The following is a 20,690-nucleotide window of genomic DNA, read 5'->3' as shown; positions in this document are numbered from 1 at the left end:
AAACACTGAATGATTATTGGGGTTTTTTAAAACACTTGCAGGGCATTGAATGTCAAAAAAAACATTCGGCCAACATTTTTTACTCAGTAATGGATGTGATTTAAAATGTAGCGAAGTACAATACTTCACACAAAACATACTTAAGTAAAAGTAAAAGTACAGATTTTTAAAACTACTTTAAAAAGTACAAGTACACAAAAAAGCTACTCAATTACAGTAATGCGAGTAAATGTAATTTGTTACTTTCCACCTCTGGTAGTATGTGATTTAGAGTATGTGAGAAGTTCCTGGATGGTTTACTAGATTCTCCAGAAATGCAGAGTATGCATCAAGAGCTGACTACTCACACTCAAATTACCCAAGATGCAATGTAACTTCTGAAAAAAAACCTCACCACCTCTGTGATTTCAAGTTAGTTACAGCGAGGGTATTTTCACTTCGTGTTTTCAAAATAAAAGCACCAATTATATCGTTATGGTTTTCTTAATAATAAAAGGGAACAGGTGTTTTATTTTGTGAAAATGACAGGAAGTGCGTTACTCGCTACGGCTAACTTGAGCGGCTCGGAATTCTCAGGAACAAAACTTTGAACAGGTGTTATTTGGACAAATTAGCATCACATTGTGGATCTAAAGGGCTACTTTACTTTCCTCCTAAAAAGGTTAGAAATGTGGATAAAGTGTTATATTTACAGAGTTAGAGCTAAAATGAAATCAGCTTCAGCCTGATGATTTCAGCTTGGGTAGGAACGAAATGCATTGTGGGTTATCATGTAGTTTACTACAGTGTAAACGGTCTGCTTACTATCTGGTCTTTTAGTGTGTAGTGTGTAGGATGGAAGTATGTAGTATAGAAGTATGCAGTATGCAGTATGTAGTATGCGGTTTAAAAACACAGCCAGTGTCTTGCTAACGGAGGCTTGAACACATGGACAGGAAGAGCTAGGGATCAAACTGACCAACCCTGTGGTTAGTTCCCCGCTCTACCTCCTGAACCACGGCCGTCCCCACATAAAGGGAGACAGAGCATTTGCTGTCTTTGCCCCTCAACTTTGGAGTCGTTCACTTTAGTTACATTATTCAGTTTAACGGAAACGCATATATATTCCCTCACCTTTTAAACTAATGTTCTGCTGCTTTGTGAGTTCTATTTTGTTGTTTTTCTTGATGTTTGTAGGAACATTTGGAATAATTCACACAAAGACATTATAAACTGGATAAGAGTTAGAGATAAGATAGGAAACAATCTTAAAGTGATCGATCATGTAACAGGCTCATGAGTCAGTGTACCTACTTAATGAGTTTGCATTTTCATCTTTCACCTATGAGACAAAATGTTACATTTTAAATCCTGACTCTGTGGTTTAGTTATTTCAGTAAGCAAATTAGAAGAAAGAATCATTACTAACACAACTCATTTACAACACTGTGACCTTCAACGTTTGGGTGAACTGACCAGTATGTCCCAGAAACTCCGGCGGGTGCTCCTTCCAGTGGGTGTGGTGGACTCAGGTGTGCTGGTCCCTGCCATAGGGGTGCTTCCTGCAGACTGGGTTAAGGTGATGGGTGAAGGGCTGGATTTAAACACCCGTGAGCCACTGCGCTGCCTAGGACTATCCTTCACCTCTTTCACTTCAGGTAAAGGAATCAGCAGACCTGAAGATTTTACAAAGACAAACATTTATATCTAAGTGATGAGTAACACAACAGTCTTCAGGTCTCAGCTTTAGGCCTGTAAAGGACTCAAGTTTAGACTGATCACCATGGACAATGACGAAACACAAACTTGAAAGCAGACAGCTGATACAAAGATACATCTTCTAACAGATACAAACTTTCATTGAATAATATACACTGAAAAAGAAGAGAACTATGGCAGTAAGGCTGTCAAAATAGGCCAAAAGTAAAGTTTGGTTATTTATTTAAAACAACACATAGGTTCAAATCTTCCAAATATCTTTTTTAATGTATTTTATTCATAAGAAGGTAAACTTTCTCTCTCTCTGCACTATAGTTGGTACTATATTGAGAACTAAGAACAAACTGTCTCTCTGAGCGATATGAAATGAATGATGTGTAATATGTTCTGTTTTTAATACAGGTTAGGAAATAGTCATCCAAAGTATTTCCAAAGGAGACTTTTTAGATGTCTTGGAGTACAAATAATTGTCTGTGTGGCTGAGCTGTGTTGGTAACTTCCATCTTTAGCTCACAGTGATGTTGAATTATTGACCTACATTTCACTTTCAGTCAGTGAAAGTCATCTTGTGTGACTCCTGTCCATCATGCAGTGCAGACGTGGTAGCGCTGCTTTTTTCACAATTAAATATTCATTTTCACAACTGAATGTCTGCTGGGTTTTTTTTGACAATTCACTTCTACAATCCAGTTTAGAATATTTGTTATATTTGTTTGTGAAAGTCCTATTTTTTGCGAGGGGGAAACAATCACTAAAATAAAATAAAATAAATCACAAAAAGACAACCTTGATTTCCTTTGATTAAACACATATTTTTAACTATATAATTATGAAACTATTTTTGCAGTAATATGGTCCATATGGGGCATGACACTGTTCTACAACAGGTTAATGCTATATAATGTTAAAGTCTGTGTAAAGTAAGAATAAATATGTGTTCTGAGTTTGACATACCACAGAAAAGTGTGTTGTTAACCACCCTGCCAAATTTGAATGATTAAAAAAAATCACCAAATATATGAAATTAGGCTTCAAAGTTGTGTAAAACTCAGCCTCTTTCTCTGCTCCCAAACACTGTGGGCGTGGCCGCTGAGTTCACTGAAACCTCGCCCCTTACCAAGTGTCACCTGTCAATCAAAGTCACCACCTCTACCAGAAACATGAACGCTATATCTGAGAGCTTTCTGTTGCTAACTCAGCTGCTAGGTCGACGCTAACTCGGCTGCTAGCTCGGTGGCTAACTCGGCGGCTAACTCAGCTAACTGGCTAACTGTAGACTGTAGTAGTTTTTTAGAAATACATTTATGACCTATTTAATGAGTTTAGAAGATGTCTGAATTCACTTTACACAGTCTTTAAGTCCTGCAGGTAAACAGTACACAGAGCATACAGGAATAATAAACAGATAACCATTTGTTGAAAGCCTCACCTTTAGCTTCTTCTTTCTGAGATTTGGTTGTGTGGGTTACTCCTAGACAAAGGGGATTGGGTAACACTCTGAGCTCCATGACAACGTCACAGAGCGCATGGCGGAGCGCCCCCTGCAGATTATCACTCAGTTGTAAGGGGCTGACGTTGCCTTGCTCCCAGATGTCAAACCGCACATACAGCTGTGGCTCTGTTAGAAGACAAGCATACCCAAAGTTTATTATGTGTCAATACAGTGCTATTAAATCCCACTAACAGCCACTATCATCTGGCTTGTGTCTTCAGTGAGAAAGGGTAACATCAATATTCATTCCTGAGTACTTTCACTACTTTTTCTTGTTCTTTACTTGAAATATCAACTTCTCAAATACATCTGTACATGTTCAAGTCGGAATCTGATCGGACATATGCGAGTGGACAATGCAACAGCACATGGAAACACCTTAGCAACCAAGGTTATGGAATGGATGGACATTTATGGACGTGCATGATGAGCTGATGTTGGCTTGTTAGAAAGGTAAAAAAAAGCTGTCACAAATTAAGCCCCGACTTTTGACTCGCAGGCAGCATTTCTACATACATTCGCCTTAAGGTCTGGAACTTTGACATTGTTTAGTATCCAACATCATGACAGTTTAAGAGGATTACTGTCATGTGGAAAATAATGTACAATAGATGAAATCAAATGAGTAGAAAGGGTTAGGGTTGGCATTCTGATGGCAGAGAGGAAACTAACAGGATTCAATTTGCAGAAGCAGGCAACAGGGTTTATTGGAAAGTCTTAATATTGGGTCCGCAGCACTAACAATACCACTGACTTACAAATAGAAGCTAATTTTCTTTGAGAATGATGGCAATTATTCTGGGCATATGCTAATTAAAACCTGTTTAAAACACAGTACAGCACACACTCCTTATCACCAGAAAGTAGACTGTTTTGTTTTGATCTTACTGGCAACTCCATTGTTTTCATCCAGATTCCACACCATGTACATTTTGAATATGTTGGCTAACCTTTCATTAACATGTCTTTCATTAACCTTTAATTAGCATGTCTTTAAACAATTGAAAACAGCACAGATGGGAGGATGCATTAATTCATTATGGACTAACACCACAATTTGAGGATGGATCTATTTTGAAGACCCAAAACTAAACAGCTGGAGTCTTTTTTGTGTTTTTTCCCTATGAATAGCAGAGTAAGACTAACAATTTAAAAACATAATTATATTAATAAACCTTTAAAACTAATTAAGTTTGATTTATTGCACTGTGGTGCAGTGTCACATTGACAAATTCATCCCCCAGGAACACAAATCTCTTTATGTTACAGAGTTGTATTCATTAGCAAGATTTACTTGCTCAATTTTAGGGGCATTTATTATTTAGAGTTTAAATTTAATAGCCGGACTGTTACTCGTGACATAGCTTGAGGTTTATGAGTGTAATGAATCCCTTTTTAATTTGTGCAGTTTATACAAGAAAATGACTCCTGGGACTAGCTGTAACCTTGTCACACAATCAAATCCAATGTTGATATGTTTCCCAGGAGGCTAAGGGACAGTGTGTAATCTGAAAATGACAGATAGGCAACACTGCACAACCAATCCACACCGTCCTGCTCATTTTCTGGAACAAAATGAGTTTGCCAGTCAACTTGAAAGGAGAACTGATTTCTTGCACATTAAATTTAGTTTACTAGTCATGGAGAGTACTGCCGACTGACAGCAGTAGTATATAGTGTCATGTGAGCATCAGGAGAAGCCTTGTCAAGTCTGAATAAATAACACCTGGTTGTAATCTCATCTTGAGCTGGGAGACTACAAGACTCCGTTTTTATCTGGCAACATGTGATCAGTATCTGCATCTCTTATCTGGAAAAGGACAAATGTGACTGGATCATTCTTGTGGTTTGGTTAGGGTACAGCCCCACCGATATATCAGCTGATCGATATATCAATCGGGCTAAATTGATATTGGCTTACCACAGATATATCAGCATCAGCGTATATATTGGCCAATATGTTCCTTTTTTTAAGTTATGGTAGTTAGGCAACACTTTGTCAATTTGATCCTTTTTCTTAATTCAAGTTTTATCTGTTTTTCTATTTATAGCCATTTATGATTATTAAATTCCAAGTGAAGTTTACTGCCCATCATTTTATACAACATATATGAATACTTATATTATGTATAATATCATTGCTAATCACATTTGAGGGATCACTGCAAAAATATATGCCTTTTTCCATATTTCTGAACAGATTTCCGTATTATTTTATTTTGAATGTTTTTTTCTTTCATCTATAGGCCTCATTATGAATTTGTATTTTATTCTGTGTATATCATGTACCTTTCAGGCATTTAGCTAGGGTTGGTGCTTCCTCCTGGCAATATCAAATCCTAACCAAAAAGGAGGCGGTTCTCTAATAATGAGACAATGAAATAATAAATTACTAATACTCCTACAATGTACATATTCTGTAGGATCAGTGGCTGATATATCAGTGTCATTCCCCCCCCTAATATCAGTATCAGCATCAGCCCATTTAACTCATATTCAAATACAATCCTGTATTTTTTACATTAAGCTATTCTTATGCTTTGTATTGTATAGTGTGTCTGTATTATTCAACTGTGAGCCTTTAAGTTCCCTGGGTTCAGTAAAGTTTACCTTACAGTACGTTGCTTTATCATTAAGGATGGTAATCCTATTCATAAAATTGACAAGTCAATGAAAACAAATCCACACACATTGAAAAAGGCTATTCTTAATTTTTGGGAAACATTTTTTGCCCTTCATTTTTGCTTTCTCTTGCGTTTTCTGACTTTCGAGGGCGTTATTGCTTCAAAGCCCCATTAATTAACAACCTTTATGTCATCAGTAAACTGAGTATGTTCACATTTAGCAACCTGGCCTTTAGATTAAGTGTACATTAGATTGTCCTTACCGTTGTTTTGTCACTTCATATGTGTGACTCTCTCCATCTTATCTAAACCCTAACCTTCTATATAACCAGCATCAGCCCTATCACAAGCTGCTCTTGTGTTTACCTGTATTTGAGCTGGCATTGAAGGAGTCCACTTTAACTACAGTGGTCAGCTCATCAAAATGGTCTGGATGAAGGGCGACGGCGGAGCTCTCTGATCTGGGCAGTGTGGTGTAATCCTGGGCTGGGACCGGAAGGGGCCGACCGCTGGCATCCATGAATGAAAGGGCGATGCAGGCGATACCTGAGAGAGCAGGGATATGTGTTCAAATGACTAACTTGTACGGAGCGTTACAAAAACTGAAATGAGCTCATTAGATTTTCAATTTCAAATGACTGTCCTTTCTTGGCAATTACACAAAAATCATTGACAGTGGACCAATTTTCATATAGCCTTGAGGTAAATATCCATTTGTATACCTAATAAATACACTGTCTCTTTTTACATTTTCTGACATAGAACATAATAATATGGTTCATTGTGGAGTCTTGATATCCATCTTTTACGCTTCAGTTTCTAATCACATTAAGCAGTGCTCTGACTTGTGTGAGACAGTAATGCTGGATGCGTTAGCTTTGACATGGTACCAATTATTATTGCACACAATGACTAAGCAGAACCATGCATGGAGTGAGCTGGGTGTCTGACCAAACAAGCAGGAGACATTTCAAACATAACAGGGATACTAACTTAATCAAAAGCGAAATGACCACATTATGTATATATCTATTCACTATGGTCACTAAAATGATCTTTAAAAAAAAAATCCATCAAAAAGTATTTGAAAGGGAAACTTCCCAGAGCTCGAAATGAACAACTAGTAGCACATAATTCCATATAAATCAAGACTTCACACACATTTATTAACATTTCAAACTACTGTAATAATGCAGTTAAGGACTAGGAAAGTCAGAAGAAGATGCAGCACCATTACCAGCACATACGCTTTATTCAAGATAAAAAGATCAGATGAGATCAGAATATGCTTCAATTGGTCCCACAAAACCAATCATGTTGTAGTAGTCTTAGGGCCTGATGTACTCAAGGTGCGTGTGTAAAAACGTATGCAAACTTGACATCACCTGCAAAAAATGTGCAAGCTGATCTACTAACGCAGCGCACTGAGGTTTGTGTCTTTCAACTCTGTAACATAATACACGCTGTCCATTTAGTACATTTGCCATAATGAGTATGTAATATGAGGCGTTTAAACCCAGTGTGTAAAATACAGGGAGGAGAAAAAGTAAATATGTTATTTAGCACGCGCATTGTGATTTACCAAACCTGAAGGTATTATTTCTGGCGCTAACTGCGTCTATAAATAATACCTTTGAAGGGCAGGTACTGATCACTGCGCTCAGATGACTTTTGTCACTGTGGAGAGGAGGAGACGGAGACACAATGACAGAATACACACAGGACAGGAGTTTTTCCACCTGTGTTACAATTTTGGAGTGGAATATTTTTGGTTTTACTAACAGCAACTTCATCACTAATACTCTCCCATATGTGGGTTTTTCTGGTAATATTAGTTTTTGTTCTAACTCAATATATTAGTTAACCTCTTCCACTAGAACCTGATCACATTTCATTTTGTTCCTGCAGCTTTCTGCTCGTCTAAACTCTCCATTAAGACACTAAACCCTCATACTGCTGTCTGCTCCTGTTGCTCCTGTTTTCATTTACACAGTTATTCTTAGTAGATCACCTACAAAACACAAGCAAACGAAACGAGCAATCTATTGCACGCAATTTAGTACCCTTTATTTGGGATCTTAGTAAATCAGGCCCTTAGTGTGTGATCACACTAGAGAGTGGCACAACAGTAATGGTGGCTGGACAGCTGAGTGTCAGTGGTAGGATAATGGACAATGGTAGGATTGACAGGAGATAAAGGTATGTTAGGTCAGAGATTGGTATTGAAATGTTCTTTTGATTAGTGGCTATGTGTAAGACTAGTGGAACTAAACAAGCAAAGGGTGATGACTGGACAACCCTAACCCTAACCTCTAACCCTAACCCCTAACCCTAACCTCCAACCTCTAACCCTAACCCTGACCTCTAACTGAGCAAGAAACAGCATTCTAATTAAACTGCCTGTCAAGCCAATTGGACCAGCCTAGCAAACCCACTGATCTGGATGATTTCTTATAGTGGAACCTCCCACTTTACTTCTGTACTTACAAAGGATGAAGAATGCAACACAGTGCTCTCTGAAGGAACCTGTTGGTGCCACAACTTTAATCGATAGCTAGAGCTGAGTTATATCAAAGTGAATCTGAATCAAATCGATCAGAACGAACATTAAATATTATGCATTGTGTTTCTATCTGGTGATGGCTACTTTTCATGCTCTATCCATCACATAATAATAACCGATCACTTATGATGGTTGACCGTGTCAACCTGGGAAATGAGGCTGATTATTGCTACAACAGGGCCTTAATGGGCAGATTGAAAGTGATGGAAGTCAATATGTGACTCAAGGCTGGTGTGGTCCAGCACTGAGACAGTCACTCTATCACTTTGAATTAACACTGGCACATTCCTATACAGTGTGTGAACACATGGTGACATTTTCATATTAGGTGATTAATTAAAAGAGAATCGCCCCCATATGCACCCCCTAAAAAACCCTACATTTTAGAAATAATCTACATGAAGATGCAATCACTTAGGTTCTGTAGGCCATTACACCAGAGGGTAACACATTTAATCCTGCATTAGGGTTTTAATTATAGTGATTATAGTGGTCTGTATTAAAAAGGCCTTATAGTCCAATTAGATACATTTTGTAGCAGGGTTCAGTGCAACAAAAACTAGTTGAAGACAAGTCTACTATAAGCTCAGTGGTTCAAAACACTGCCTTGAACACCAGTAACACCACACTTCATGCAACTTGAAGGTCTGTGCAAAATCTTAAAGCAACTCAAAGATAACTGTGTGCTGTGGGAAGCCTGAACTGAAGGAGGTGCAGCACAGTGAAAAAAAAAAGGGCCAACAGCAGAACACACAGGGCCAGCAGCAGCATGGGCTTCAGTCAACACGATGGTTGTGACACGTTGTCAAGGAGACAGCAGAGGGATATGTTACATGTGGCAGTACCTTTAAACTGAGAAGGTGGGAAGAGTTGTTGAACCAGCTCCGACATGGTACCTGGGCCAACATTAGAGACACCCAGAGAACAGCATTAGGGATGCACCAGTAGCATTTATTTACTCCCAATCCAATTTAATACCACTATCTAAGCAGTGGTGGCATTTCATAGTAAGGGATCAATAGGTTCAAACCTTCACAAGTCATTCCTGAATGAGGCCTGGAAGTGTTTGTGCTGGTATATGTCATGTGATTGACAAAGACATGCAGATGAACCTCTAAATGTCCCAAAAGCCAGGTAGAGACTGAATGGATAAACTTAAAGCATCGATATGATGATGAACCATCAACTCATTTTATGAACAAAAATCCAAAAGCGTTTTTCTGAAATCACCAGGCATTTAAGCCAATGACATGTGATGGACTGTTCTCTATTACTGGGTATCCTGGCAGAGTTTCTACAGGACTTGTTAGTATAGTATCTTATTGATATTCTGATGGTAAAAGGTCAAAAATATTCAAATTCTATGTGTAAAGGATGGCTTTTTATGAGCTGGGGCAGAGGGATATAAGGAAATCACCAAGTGTGTATGTCAGACTGAACACAAAGTGAATTTTCAGCTTGTTTCAGTTGAACAACATTTACTGCTGGAGTGTTTTTGCAGTTTAAGGATGTTCGTACACAAACAGGCACTTTCCCGCCATTATTTTGAGGGAAAGTGACACAAATATGGTTGTACTTGACCACATGAGGCATAATTGAAATGACAAAGAATCTCAGAGAATTATGTGCTAGAGCTAACATCTGTACAGCTAACTGTACAACAACGACAACAAAACAAGAGTCAGAGCCTCTTAGCAACCTCATAGCAACATTAGCTACAGGACTGACTGTGTCATGTGTAAGAGCTCAACTTTCTAAATGAGCTACCAAACATTCACCAGCTGTCATTTAAACATCACTCACAGGATTAAAGGGGAAAGAACATTTCTGTTTATTTCAGCACTAAATGTGAAAGTAAGTTGACTTTGACATAAAGTGTGCTGCAGTAAGTGAAGACCACTACACAAGCAAGGCAAGCCATCACCCAATTCTGCTTCTCATAAAAACAATGAATTCATACTGTGCATATTGAGGCTTTTCATCTATGCTAATTTGCACTACCAACAGGATTTCAATCTTCATGTTATCACATGCAAACACATGGTCATGGTATCTTACCACTGTCAGGGGCTGCAATTACATCTGTCTTTATAAAAGAATCCCTGTCACCAGTTTAAATGTACCAATAAGCATGTCTGTTGGGATTCAGTAAAAACATGCACACGAGCAGCAATGAGCCATTAGAAAACACTTCATTAATTTGCTGACAGTAAACACAGGTGAGAGTCCAGTTTGCTACAACACTGCCTCAGCTGTCTGCCACTGAAAGTTATTTCACACACTGGTTAGGGATCAGGTAACACCATATAACTTAAGCACCCTGTTTCAAAGCTGCTAAAATTAATGAGATGGAGTCAGAGCTTCCCCACACGGCAATTAAGAAGTGGTTAGACAGCAAGTCAAATGAATACAGGAGCAAGGAACGATACAAGGAACTCATACCAGCCACAGTGTTTACAATTTGACAGACAACTAAAAGGTGGGACTCTGTCAAGAGATCCCAGGAGGAAACAACTGTATTTTCAGTTATTTCAATTTCACTGCAGTAAAACACCCAAAACTTAACATTCAAATATGTATTGAAATAACTTCCTGAGTCAAGTCCAACAACTGCAAAGTTAAGTCTCAAGAGAAGACCAAAACCCCTTATCTTAAAGGTGCAGTGTGTATGATTTAGTGTCATCTAGTGGAACAGACTTGCCAGAATTAGAATATTATATTCATAAGTATGTTCTAATTAAGTAGTGTATAATCACCTGATAATAAGAACTGTAGGAATGATCGTGTTTTTGTTACCTTGGATTGAGCCTACAGAGGAAGTTGGTCCTCTTCCACAGAGTTGCCATGTTTCTATAGTAGCCCACAATGGACAAACTAAACACTGCACCTAGAGAGAGTTTGCAGCCAAAACCGCAAATTCTCCTACATACTTGGTGGGAGAGGATGGGGGTCAAGTCAAGTCATTCCTCAGTTAAGAATGCTAGTCATTCCTAACATGTAACAGGTAGAACAGACCATCCACTGTTTTGTCTCAAGCTAAGATGTAGTAGCAAGTTAACAGTTGACATGATCGCCCCACTGACTCCCTTTCAAATTTAGGATTGAATTCAAAACCATACATATAATGTTTAAGGCCCTATACAACTTGGTAGCACTATACATCAGTAAATGACTGACCCCATACAGACCCAGCAAGCCTCTCAGGTCATCAGAACATGGCTTTCTGGTTGTGCCCTGCTCAAAATTCAGGACCTGTGGTGACCAAGATTTTGCTATTTTGGCCCCCAAACTATAGAACCGTCTCCCTGTGGGGGTCAGGTCAGCAAACTCTGATAGTGTTTTATATCTCCTCTTAAGTCCTACCTATTCTCACAGGTATTTTAGACATATTTCTTGCCCTGTCCTGCTTCTGTGTGTTTTATTCTTTCGATACCTGCTGTCTTTGAGTAAAGTCTATTCTTTTTGTCATCCAATCTAATCTATTCTCTTCTATTTTATTAAATTCCAATGTAGGTGGTCTGAAGCGTCACCTCTTGCTTGCATGATGTAATTAGCTGCTGTCAGATTGATTTAAAAAAAAAACTGTTGTCAGGATATTGAATAGTTGATTTTCACAAATATTGAAGTCACAAATCAATATTGAGTTGCATGTCGTTTTAGTGAGCCAAATGTTAACTTAAAACGGTAAAACAAGGTCATTTACAACAAAAATCTGAGCAATTATAATTGAAGGTTTTAATTCAGTAAACTCATCATTTACATCCATAATTAGTTGCCCTTTGATGGGAACTGTTGAGGGATGGCAGAGTTAATAATTCGCTTTCTACAGTCACATTTTCACACTGAACCAGGTGCCCTTTCAGTCACTCAGCTTATTCCAGCAGTAACACATTCCCCACCCCCACCCCCCTCCCTCCAACAGACTGCAAATGCCAGTAGATGACATCAGCATATTGATAAATGAGAAAATATTGTCATCTGAAATGGAGTTGATCAAGTAAGTCTTTCTAGGAGATGCATGGAAAGGGAACGTGACCACACAGAGAGAATCACTGAACTACATTTTAATGGGATTTGCATGAAAGCCAAGGAAATATTAACACTGAGTAAACTGATTTCTGAGTGGTTACAGACTGTGAGTACTGAGTGATTTGTATAACTGGGCAGCAGCCTGCAGGGTCTCTGCAAAGCTAAATGGCACATGTGTTTTTTCAACTAACCACACATAATCAACAAGACAAGCCGAGATGGTTTCTCGCAACAGGCAGGTCATCTCCGGTAAGAGAACAAATTAGGTTGGCAATTTAAATGCAAAAAGCCTGAAAAATAACACTGGTGTGGGACTGTGGTTGCAAGCGAAAGCATGAGGTTTGGTGCACCGTTCCAATGTGCAAAACGAAAAGGGAGAAAAAAGAAAGCCACCTCAGGATAGTAATTGTGCTGATGCTCATCAAAGAAATTAGCTCTTTGTGAACAGGGATGTAGAGAAGACTGTGGAGTAGTTTCTGTTATGCCAGACAGGCAGAGGGAAATGTGCTCTGAATTTTATGTGAGAGTTATAAATTAGAGAAGGGACTGTCAGCATATCCTGTGATATCATACTGCCTCCAAATCACAGGCTTAACAATAGGAGAGAGGAGCCAAAGAAAAAAACCTCCAAAACCTGAGGTTACAACAATGTTTCCAATTAATTACAAGCTCATAGTAAACAAGAGCAACTTGTCAAAAAAATAGACAGTGAATGCACGCAGGTTAAAATATAAAAACATGGTTTGAGTTTTTCAAACTCTTGCGTCTTGCTTCATTTCCTCCTCTCACAACATGGAGATGATTTAGTTTTTTGCAATAGTTTTTTGCACATAGATGCTTTATTCTTTTTTTAAACCTCATTGTCACAGGTTCTGCATTTGAATTCCTGGAGCTAAATCAGGACTCTGCTCATGCTGAGTCAACTGTGTCAACCAGGAGATGAATAGTGGAGAACAAACCAGCATGTCTAGGTCCTTATTAAAAACATGGACTTTCTTTATTGATCAACATCACTGCTATCACTGATCTGTTAAGACTATGAAAAGACTAAAAACTCTGTCCAACAGCCTAAAATTCAAAAAGATATTCAGGTTTCAAAGACTACGATGATGTGAGGAAAGCAGCAAATATTCACAACCAGTGAGTGTTTGGGTTTTTATAATTGATAAAGTAACTCATTATCAAAACAGTTAATTAATTGTGTTATCTTCACACACCCACAGAAAGACTGAGGCTGTTGCTGGGCTATGTGAATGTGATTACCTTTGCCTCCCGTCCCTTGGCCTCCAGGTTTATTGTAGAGGTAGATATCACCATCAGCCAAGTCACTGCTCAAATGAAAGTAGTGCTGCAAGACAGAACAGGAGAGCAAATCAGTGTCTAGAAGCTCAAACCACGCAAGTCAGCATTTATTTCATACATCACAATGAGACTTGTCAAAATGATTTTCGTTTCTGCCACGGTTTTGCGGTGCCAGGAGCCTCTTGTATCTAGGATTTATTCATTTTTAATCCCGATCACTTTGAACAGAGCTGTTTGTGGTGCACTTGCGTATGTCAAACTGTCATCTATCAGTGCAGGGTGGCGTTTCTGGTTTTCCAGCGGTGATGAGTTATTTTTATGAGTCAACAAATCATTCAAAGTAGTTGGAAGACTTGGAAAAAGTCAGACTGGTTGTTTACTTTAGGTTTTAATTAGCCAGACATTTTTACTGTTGCTAACACAGTGAGTGAGCAGCAGTATTTTCAAGAATTTAGTGTGAGTTTGAGCCATCACAAATCCTCCTGTGATATGGATATGTGTATAGTAGATGGTGGTTGAACTTGACAAATGAGCTACAGACTTTACTTTGAAATTTACAAAATGATACCCAGTGTTCCATAGTTAAAGCACACAAAAATGAAAGTGCTAGCAAAGAGCTAACTACCCCAAAATTCCATCAGTTCCCCTTTGTCACACAGCAATTAAAACACCAAAATGAATGAGCTGTGAATAGTGCAGAAGAGAAGTAAATCTGGACAAATGAGCAGTAATGTTTCCCCCTACGAGTTCCCGCTAGGCCCACAGACTTCACATTATGATGATGTCATGGATATTTAAATCTCTTTTCTCAGCTCAAGGAACGTTTCACAATTATAAAACCTCCAAGGATCAAAAATCTATAATAGAAAGAGTCATAAATGAGCTTGTTTGCAGTTTGAGGAGCCGTGTTAGCAGTTTTACAGACAGTCTCTTTTACAATGGTGGTCTATGGGGAAAATACTTTTTGATCCACAGGGAGATTTTTCGCTGCAATGCTGCGAGTGACCACTGTGAAACATTAGCTGTAAGATCTGAAATTACAGGGAAAAATGATGATGATATGCTTCTGTTCTTCTTTTGAAGCTTTTTTAACATTTGGCTTTGACAGTTTGAAGGGTAGAGTGAAACGAACCAGGTCAAACTGTGGACATAATTATATTGTATGTGTTTTAACCAGTATGCTACCTGAGCACTCCAGTATAGATTTACTTAACATTATTTCTATCACCTGTTTCTGTTAAGGTGAGATTTATTCCTTATCCTTACCTTAAAATATCACAATTCTGCAAATGAATAGCTTTAAAGATATATTTTTTTGTTTTGGCCCAATTATAACACTGTACTACCAAAGTTCATCACTAAATATAAGTCAGACGAGGCAAGAAACATGAGTAGTCAGATGATCAGACAGTTGTTCACAAATCCTCAGGTTGGTCAAACATATTTTGGGAAGAAGTAAAATTATGACCTGAACTGTTCAGTTTACAGACTCACTTCCTGTTTCAGCTTTAATCTGCTGCACTTACTGTAGTGGCCTGTGTAATATGTAATAATTGGTTAAGGGTGACATTCTGGCTGCACACACTTTCAGTTTTAAATCCAAATGAAATGGTTTATATAATCTAGGTAGACAGTTGGTTTGTTTAGAACTGGTCCAATTATCTGACTCAATGTTGTTTTGCCCTGTTGTAACTGTAGCAGCGTCGCCATGGTGCCAGATCTCAGTAATTAATATGGTAAACACAAAGTGGTAGATATGATGGTTGAATCTAATTCATTAAGATTAAAGTTGTAAAAACAATAAAAGTGGAATTTTCCTCCAAGACCAAACAAACTTTTCTTCCAAGAAATGTTAGAATCCTTAATTTTTTTCTTTTCTTTTCCAGGTAGACTATTGAAATACATTATCATACCATGTACACATTACATTCTACACATTGTGTTATGGTTTGGATCATACCTTGAAGTGGTGTGCTGTGTTACTGTCAGTGTACTTGGGCACATGGAGGAAGATGAGGAGGTTCTGCCTGAGGTAGTGAGCCACAGCAGGCAGCCAGGGAAAACAGTAGCGAGGAAGGCTGAAGTTCATCACCTCGGTGGCTTGAGTGCCTGATGGCTGGATGAACTGACCACACAACATTTGGTGAGGTCTATTATCCAAAGCGATTTTCAGTACCATTAGTGCCTACAAGTGTTTCCCAAGTAGCCCCAGTTGGAATGAAACCTACAATTCTAACAGTGTCAGCATCTTATTCAGTGAATTACACAGACCTACAGAACCAGAAACACAAGAGAAATTTACCTCCACATCAGCCGGTGTCAGCTTACAGTTCCTGACGAGCATGACAGTGATGATGTCCAAGGTGGTCTCATCCAGACGCTTGCGCAGCACCTTGACCAACTCGTCCGTGATCTCTGGACCTAGACACAAAGAGACACAACATGTGTTTCACCTTCATGCTGCACAATACACAAACATTCCAGCTAGTGCATCCAAATGTGACTGAGTTTTAAACACTGTGTAAAGTGAATTCAGACATTTTCTTCTAAACACATTAAATAGGTCATAAATGAGTCATAAAAAGGTGTAAAAAGCATTTCAACCATTTAGATTTGAATTGTGGAGCTAGGCTTCACAAACTGTGTTTCAACATTTCTGTGTTCAGGATTTAGTGGATGGGTCTGAAAATCATAAACCCGCCCCTGCTGCTGTAGAGGTATAAATACATTCAGCACACACTACTACTACTACAGTCTACAGTTAGCCAGTTAGCTGCAGATTAAGATGCTGTGCTAGCCGCCGAGCTAGTAGCCGAGCTAGCAGCAGAAAGCTCTCAGATATAGCGTACATGTTTCTGGTAGAGGTGGTGACTTTGATTGACAGGTGACACTTGGTAGGGGGCGGGATTTCAGTGAAATCGGCGGGCACTCCCACAGCGTTTAGGAGCAGAGAAAGAGGCTGAGTTTTACACAACTTTGAAGCCTAATTTCATATATTTGATGATTTTTTTAATCATTCAAATTTGGCAGGGTGGTTAACAACACACTTTTCTGTGGTACGTCAAACTCAGAACACATATTTATTTTACTTTACACGGATTTTAATGATTAAAGCCATCTGTATACTTCAAATGAAGTCTAACAGCTTCTGACACACAGTTTCTAATGGAAATACTCTCCATGTTTGCTAAAAGCAGGTAATGTTTACAAGATTTTCCAACCATCTTTGTTCAGATAATGGAACACTGTGGACTTGGGGGAAGGGTTAATTTTTCTTTTTTTTTCTAATCGTGCAGTGGACTGAATGTTCTTTCATCCAGATGATTAGAAGAGTCTTTGAAGATTCTGGAAATGTGTTCATAATAGCAGCATTGTTATGCAACCATTGCTGAGTATTTATCTATTAGAGAAATGGATGCTTGGCTTGGTGACTTGAATGTAATAGTAATACATGCAAGGCACAAACTGAGACTAGCAGGCAGCAGGCTTTCACTCAGGCCAGCCAGTGGAAGAGATAGAACCACTTTCCCATTTAGAGGGGCCGGACTTGTTTGTTTCAAGTGTGCTGAGGCTTATTATGCTTGTGTGAACTTCGACATTTTCAGGCTTGACTTTTCTGTTTGTATTTTTAACACAAAAACATGCAAACCACCATCTGAAAGTTGATGGTGAGCTCAAACAAACTGCAGTTATATATTCATCTACCACCGTCCATGGAAACAGCAAGGGCATACACAATGAAGGCTTTTTGCATTTCATGCCTGGTTCAGGTTACTATTTAGACACTACAGATCTTGTAAAAAGCACATTATATATAATTGAAATAATTTGATAATTGTTTGTATATGATTCATTAACACTTCATGAATAAAATATAAATTGTAATCATCCAACTTCTGCCACCATAAGAGACCTTTATGTTGTCTTGGTACTTAACAAAAACACACTCACACACACAAACACACACATGTCAAGGAGAGGTTTAACAGCCATCCAACGATGGAGCAAAATAAAGATGGTGAGTTCAAAGTACAGTGAGTGGGGGGAGCAGAAGAAGGATTTTAATGAGTTGTGTTTCTGAGAAAATGCTGATGTAATTCCAGTCTGTGCAAGATAGTGAAATACTCTCAGTACAACAGTGCCATCAAGACTTCCACAGGAGGAACAGCAGCCTGCTGCAGCTCATCTTTACACCAGAGGTCCTTAAGATGAGATCCTTTACTGTCATTGTACAAAACATTCATGAAATTCAGATGCACTTAAGGACCAGACTCAAATATATATATTAAAAAAAAAGATAGAAAAAAAAGCACGTGAATTTTGTATTATTTTTGGGTCTGGAACTATAGCAATGAATATATATGTGTATGTGTATATGTGTGTATATATATATACACACACATTTACTTCTTCATTAGGAACCAATAGGCCTGGTGCCACATACAGGTTAGGGGTTATAGTAATATGTGACAATTTGGATTGAAGTGCAGTTTGAATCAGCAACACTGAGCAGCCCATCTTTAAACTAACCTTTATGAGATTAATAAGCAAATTTAACTAGTTTCAGCTCAGTGAAGCAAAAACCATGAGGCTGACAGTGAGCATAGAACGAGCACTCAACAAGCACAGACAAATGTCTGAACAAAATACACTGTACACATCCTAGTAGAGTTCTTCAGGGTGGATGTTACATTTTTTTAAATATGGACATCTAGCAGCTACAGACAGATAAATGTTCAAATTCACCAGCCACTCAATAGTATATCATTACTTTCTGTCTGAAATCTAGCAGCCACTGTCATATTTTAACAGCACTTGGCTGGTGCTAACTTCCCACACTGATTTTCTTGTCCTAAAAGGACTAGAGAGATGACAAGTGCTGAGTTACTTCACATTTATCTGTTTTATTAAAAACACCTGGGCCTGTAAGTGAAATGATATATGAAAAACTGTGCATGTCATTTGAATTGAATTTGGTTTTCGCTCCCCAACTTTACAGGATACTTTTTTTCCCCACAAAACATGTCTGGAAAAGTAGGTGACAAGTGCCTGCTCTGTCACTGGAATCGAGCCACACTCACTAAGAGCAAAAGGTGCGGCGGGGGAAGTTAGCAAAACTGTCTTCGACTCTGGCTGTTTTCCACCCCTTCATCACCATGCTGTCAGTGCGGTGGAGTAACATCAGTCACCAGCTCATTCCACCAAGGAGCACACAGAGCTGCTTCAGGCCTAAATTTGTGTTGACTGCCATCCAGCTCCAAAATGCCTCATCCCATAACACCACGAGCAACCCGATTAGCCGAAGGCAGTTAGGGAGTTATTGAGAGCTGCTTTGTCATTCGTGCGTGATCTGCCTTCCCTCTGCTTTCTCCCTTTGGACTGAGCAAATTTGTTCACAAATTATCCACAGATAGAGGGTGACCATGTAAATACCACTGTGAAATGTCAACTTTTGAATTAATCGCATGCAGAGTCACGTTAAATATATATAATTCATTTTTATACTGGTGCATTTTATCTATATGACACCCCATGTTCTCCACAGCGACTTCTAAACAATGCTAACAGCCTACAGCAATGCTAGCAGCTGTGCTTGTAAAGAAAAAGTCATTTTAAAATGGATAGAAGTTGAGGTCCAAAGGATGCTCTGAGTTTAATACTTAGCAAATCTGCCTCTTTCTCTGCTCCAAACGCTGTCCTCCGAGTCCACTGAAACCCCGCCCCCTACCAAGTGTCACCTGTCAATCAAAGTCTCCACTTCTACCCGAAACCAGGCGGGGAGTTCTGGTCCTCTGAAAAGAAGCCAATGCGGAAGTAATTTAGAGCTGCATTCTATCAAAAGGCCACCAGGGGGCGACCGTCTCTATACAAGTCAATGGAGAATTCACCAACTTCTCACTTGATTTCTAACCTCAGTAAACATTTTCAAAATGTGTTTATGGTCTCAATCGCTAGTTTAAAGCCTTCTTCAATGCAGTATGATGTTCATTTGTGAAAATTTGGCCTCCCTGATTTTATATTTGACGATAAAGCAGGCTACGTGGCTATGTTGTGATTGACAGGTTAATTGACCAATGTCCTTAAGATCCAGCCCTCGCAACCAATCGCAGCCTCCCCGCTCCGCCGTTGGTCCCGCCCATACTTCCGTCCATGACTCCGCCTCATGCCCATATAAGTAGAATCCGTGTTATCGATACTATTGGCTTCCGAGCAGCAGTCCACAAACCAATGGGTGACGTCACGGATGTTACGTCCATTTCTTATATACAGTCTATGCCTGAAACATGGACGCTTCGTCTGAGAGCTTTCTGCCACTAGCTCAGCTGCTAGCTCGGCGGCTAACTCTGCTAACTGGCTAACTGTAGACTGTAGTAGTAGTAGTGTTAGATGTAGTACAATAACTGGCCACTAGGCAGGTTAACCACTGAGGAGAGAGGACTCTCAGTCTTATATAGTAGGGGAGGGACCAAGGGTACGCCACTACGTTACAGAGTAGCCCTTTTTTGCAGGCTCAGAAAATCAGGAAAAATGAGCGAGTGAGAAACAGTTTTAGGCTTTATCTCCACAATTCAGTACTGCATAGTTATCAGCCTTTTTAACATGTTTTCTGTAACTACTTTCCAACATGTATAAGAATTTAAGAAGACATTTAAGAAGTAAATCAATGAACTGACTTTACACAGACTTTAAAGGACGCTTCCACCTGCATTCTTTCTGGGTTTTTATAATGGAAACACCCAGTTGTATTAGTGAATTATTGATAGTTCTTCCTACAACCAAGAGTATTTTCATATGCTGTTGACACCATGTCATTGTTCTCAATTCATGTTTTTATGCACAAATGAGATTGCTGCCTTTAGAATATTTAATTTCAACAGTCTGAGAAGTAGAACTGTTACATTTACTTTATTTGTCTGTGATAGCTGTAGGAAAGAGCACACCTTCATTTCACTTGTCCTGACTTACTGGATACTTGTTTTCA

At 38.9% G+C, this 20,690-nt stretch overlaps 1 protein-coding gene across 7 annotated transcripts in view; it reads right to left on the bottom strand.

The window, feature by feature from the left end:
* LOC128362148 (KICSTOR complex protein SZT2-like) overlaps positions 1–20,690 on the bottom strand; it is a 114,182-nt gene that overhangs the window by 50,959 nt on the left and 42,533 nt on the right. For all 7 annotated transcript variants that reach the window (XM_053322825.1, XM_053322820.1, XM_053322824.1 and 4 more), the window contains exons 42-47: positions 16,011–16,129; positions 15,669–15,833; positions 13,670–13,754; positions 6,181–6,360; positions 3,128–3,316; positions 1,456–1,655 (exon numbers count right to left, since the gene is read on the bottom strand). In XM_053322825.1, the coding sequence (XP_053178800.1) occupies positions 1,456–1,655; positions 3,128–3,316; positions 6,181–6,360; positions 13,670–13,754; positions 15,669–15,833; positions 16,011–16,129 (938 nt within the window). The remainder of the gene's footprint in view (positions 1–1,455; positions 1,656–3,127; positions 3,317–6,180; positions 6,361–13,669; positions 13,755–15,668; positions 15,834–16,010; positions 16,130–20,690) is intronic.

This window comes from Scomber japonicus, chromosome 7 (genome assembly GCF_027409825.1).
Source record: "Scomber japonicus isolate fScoJap1 chromosome 7, fScoJap1.pri, whole genome shotgun sequence".
In the NCBI taxonomy this organism is placed as follows: domain Eukaryota; kingdom Metazoa; phylum Chordata; class Actinopteri; order Scombriformes; family Scombridae; genus Scomber; species Scomber japonicus.
The sequence above is the reverse complement of the archived record's forward strand: the minus strand, read 5'-3'. Positions and strand labels throughout refer to the sequence as shown.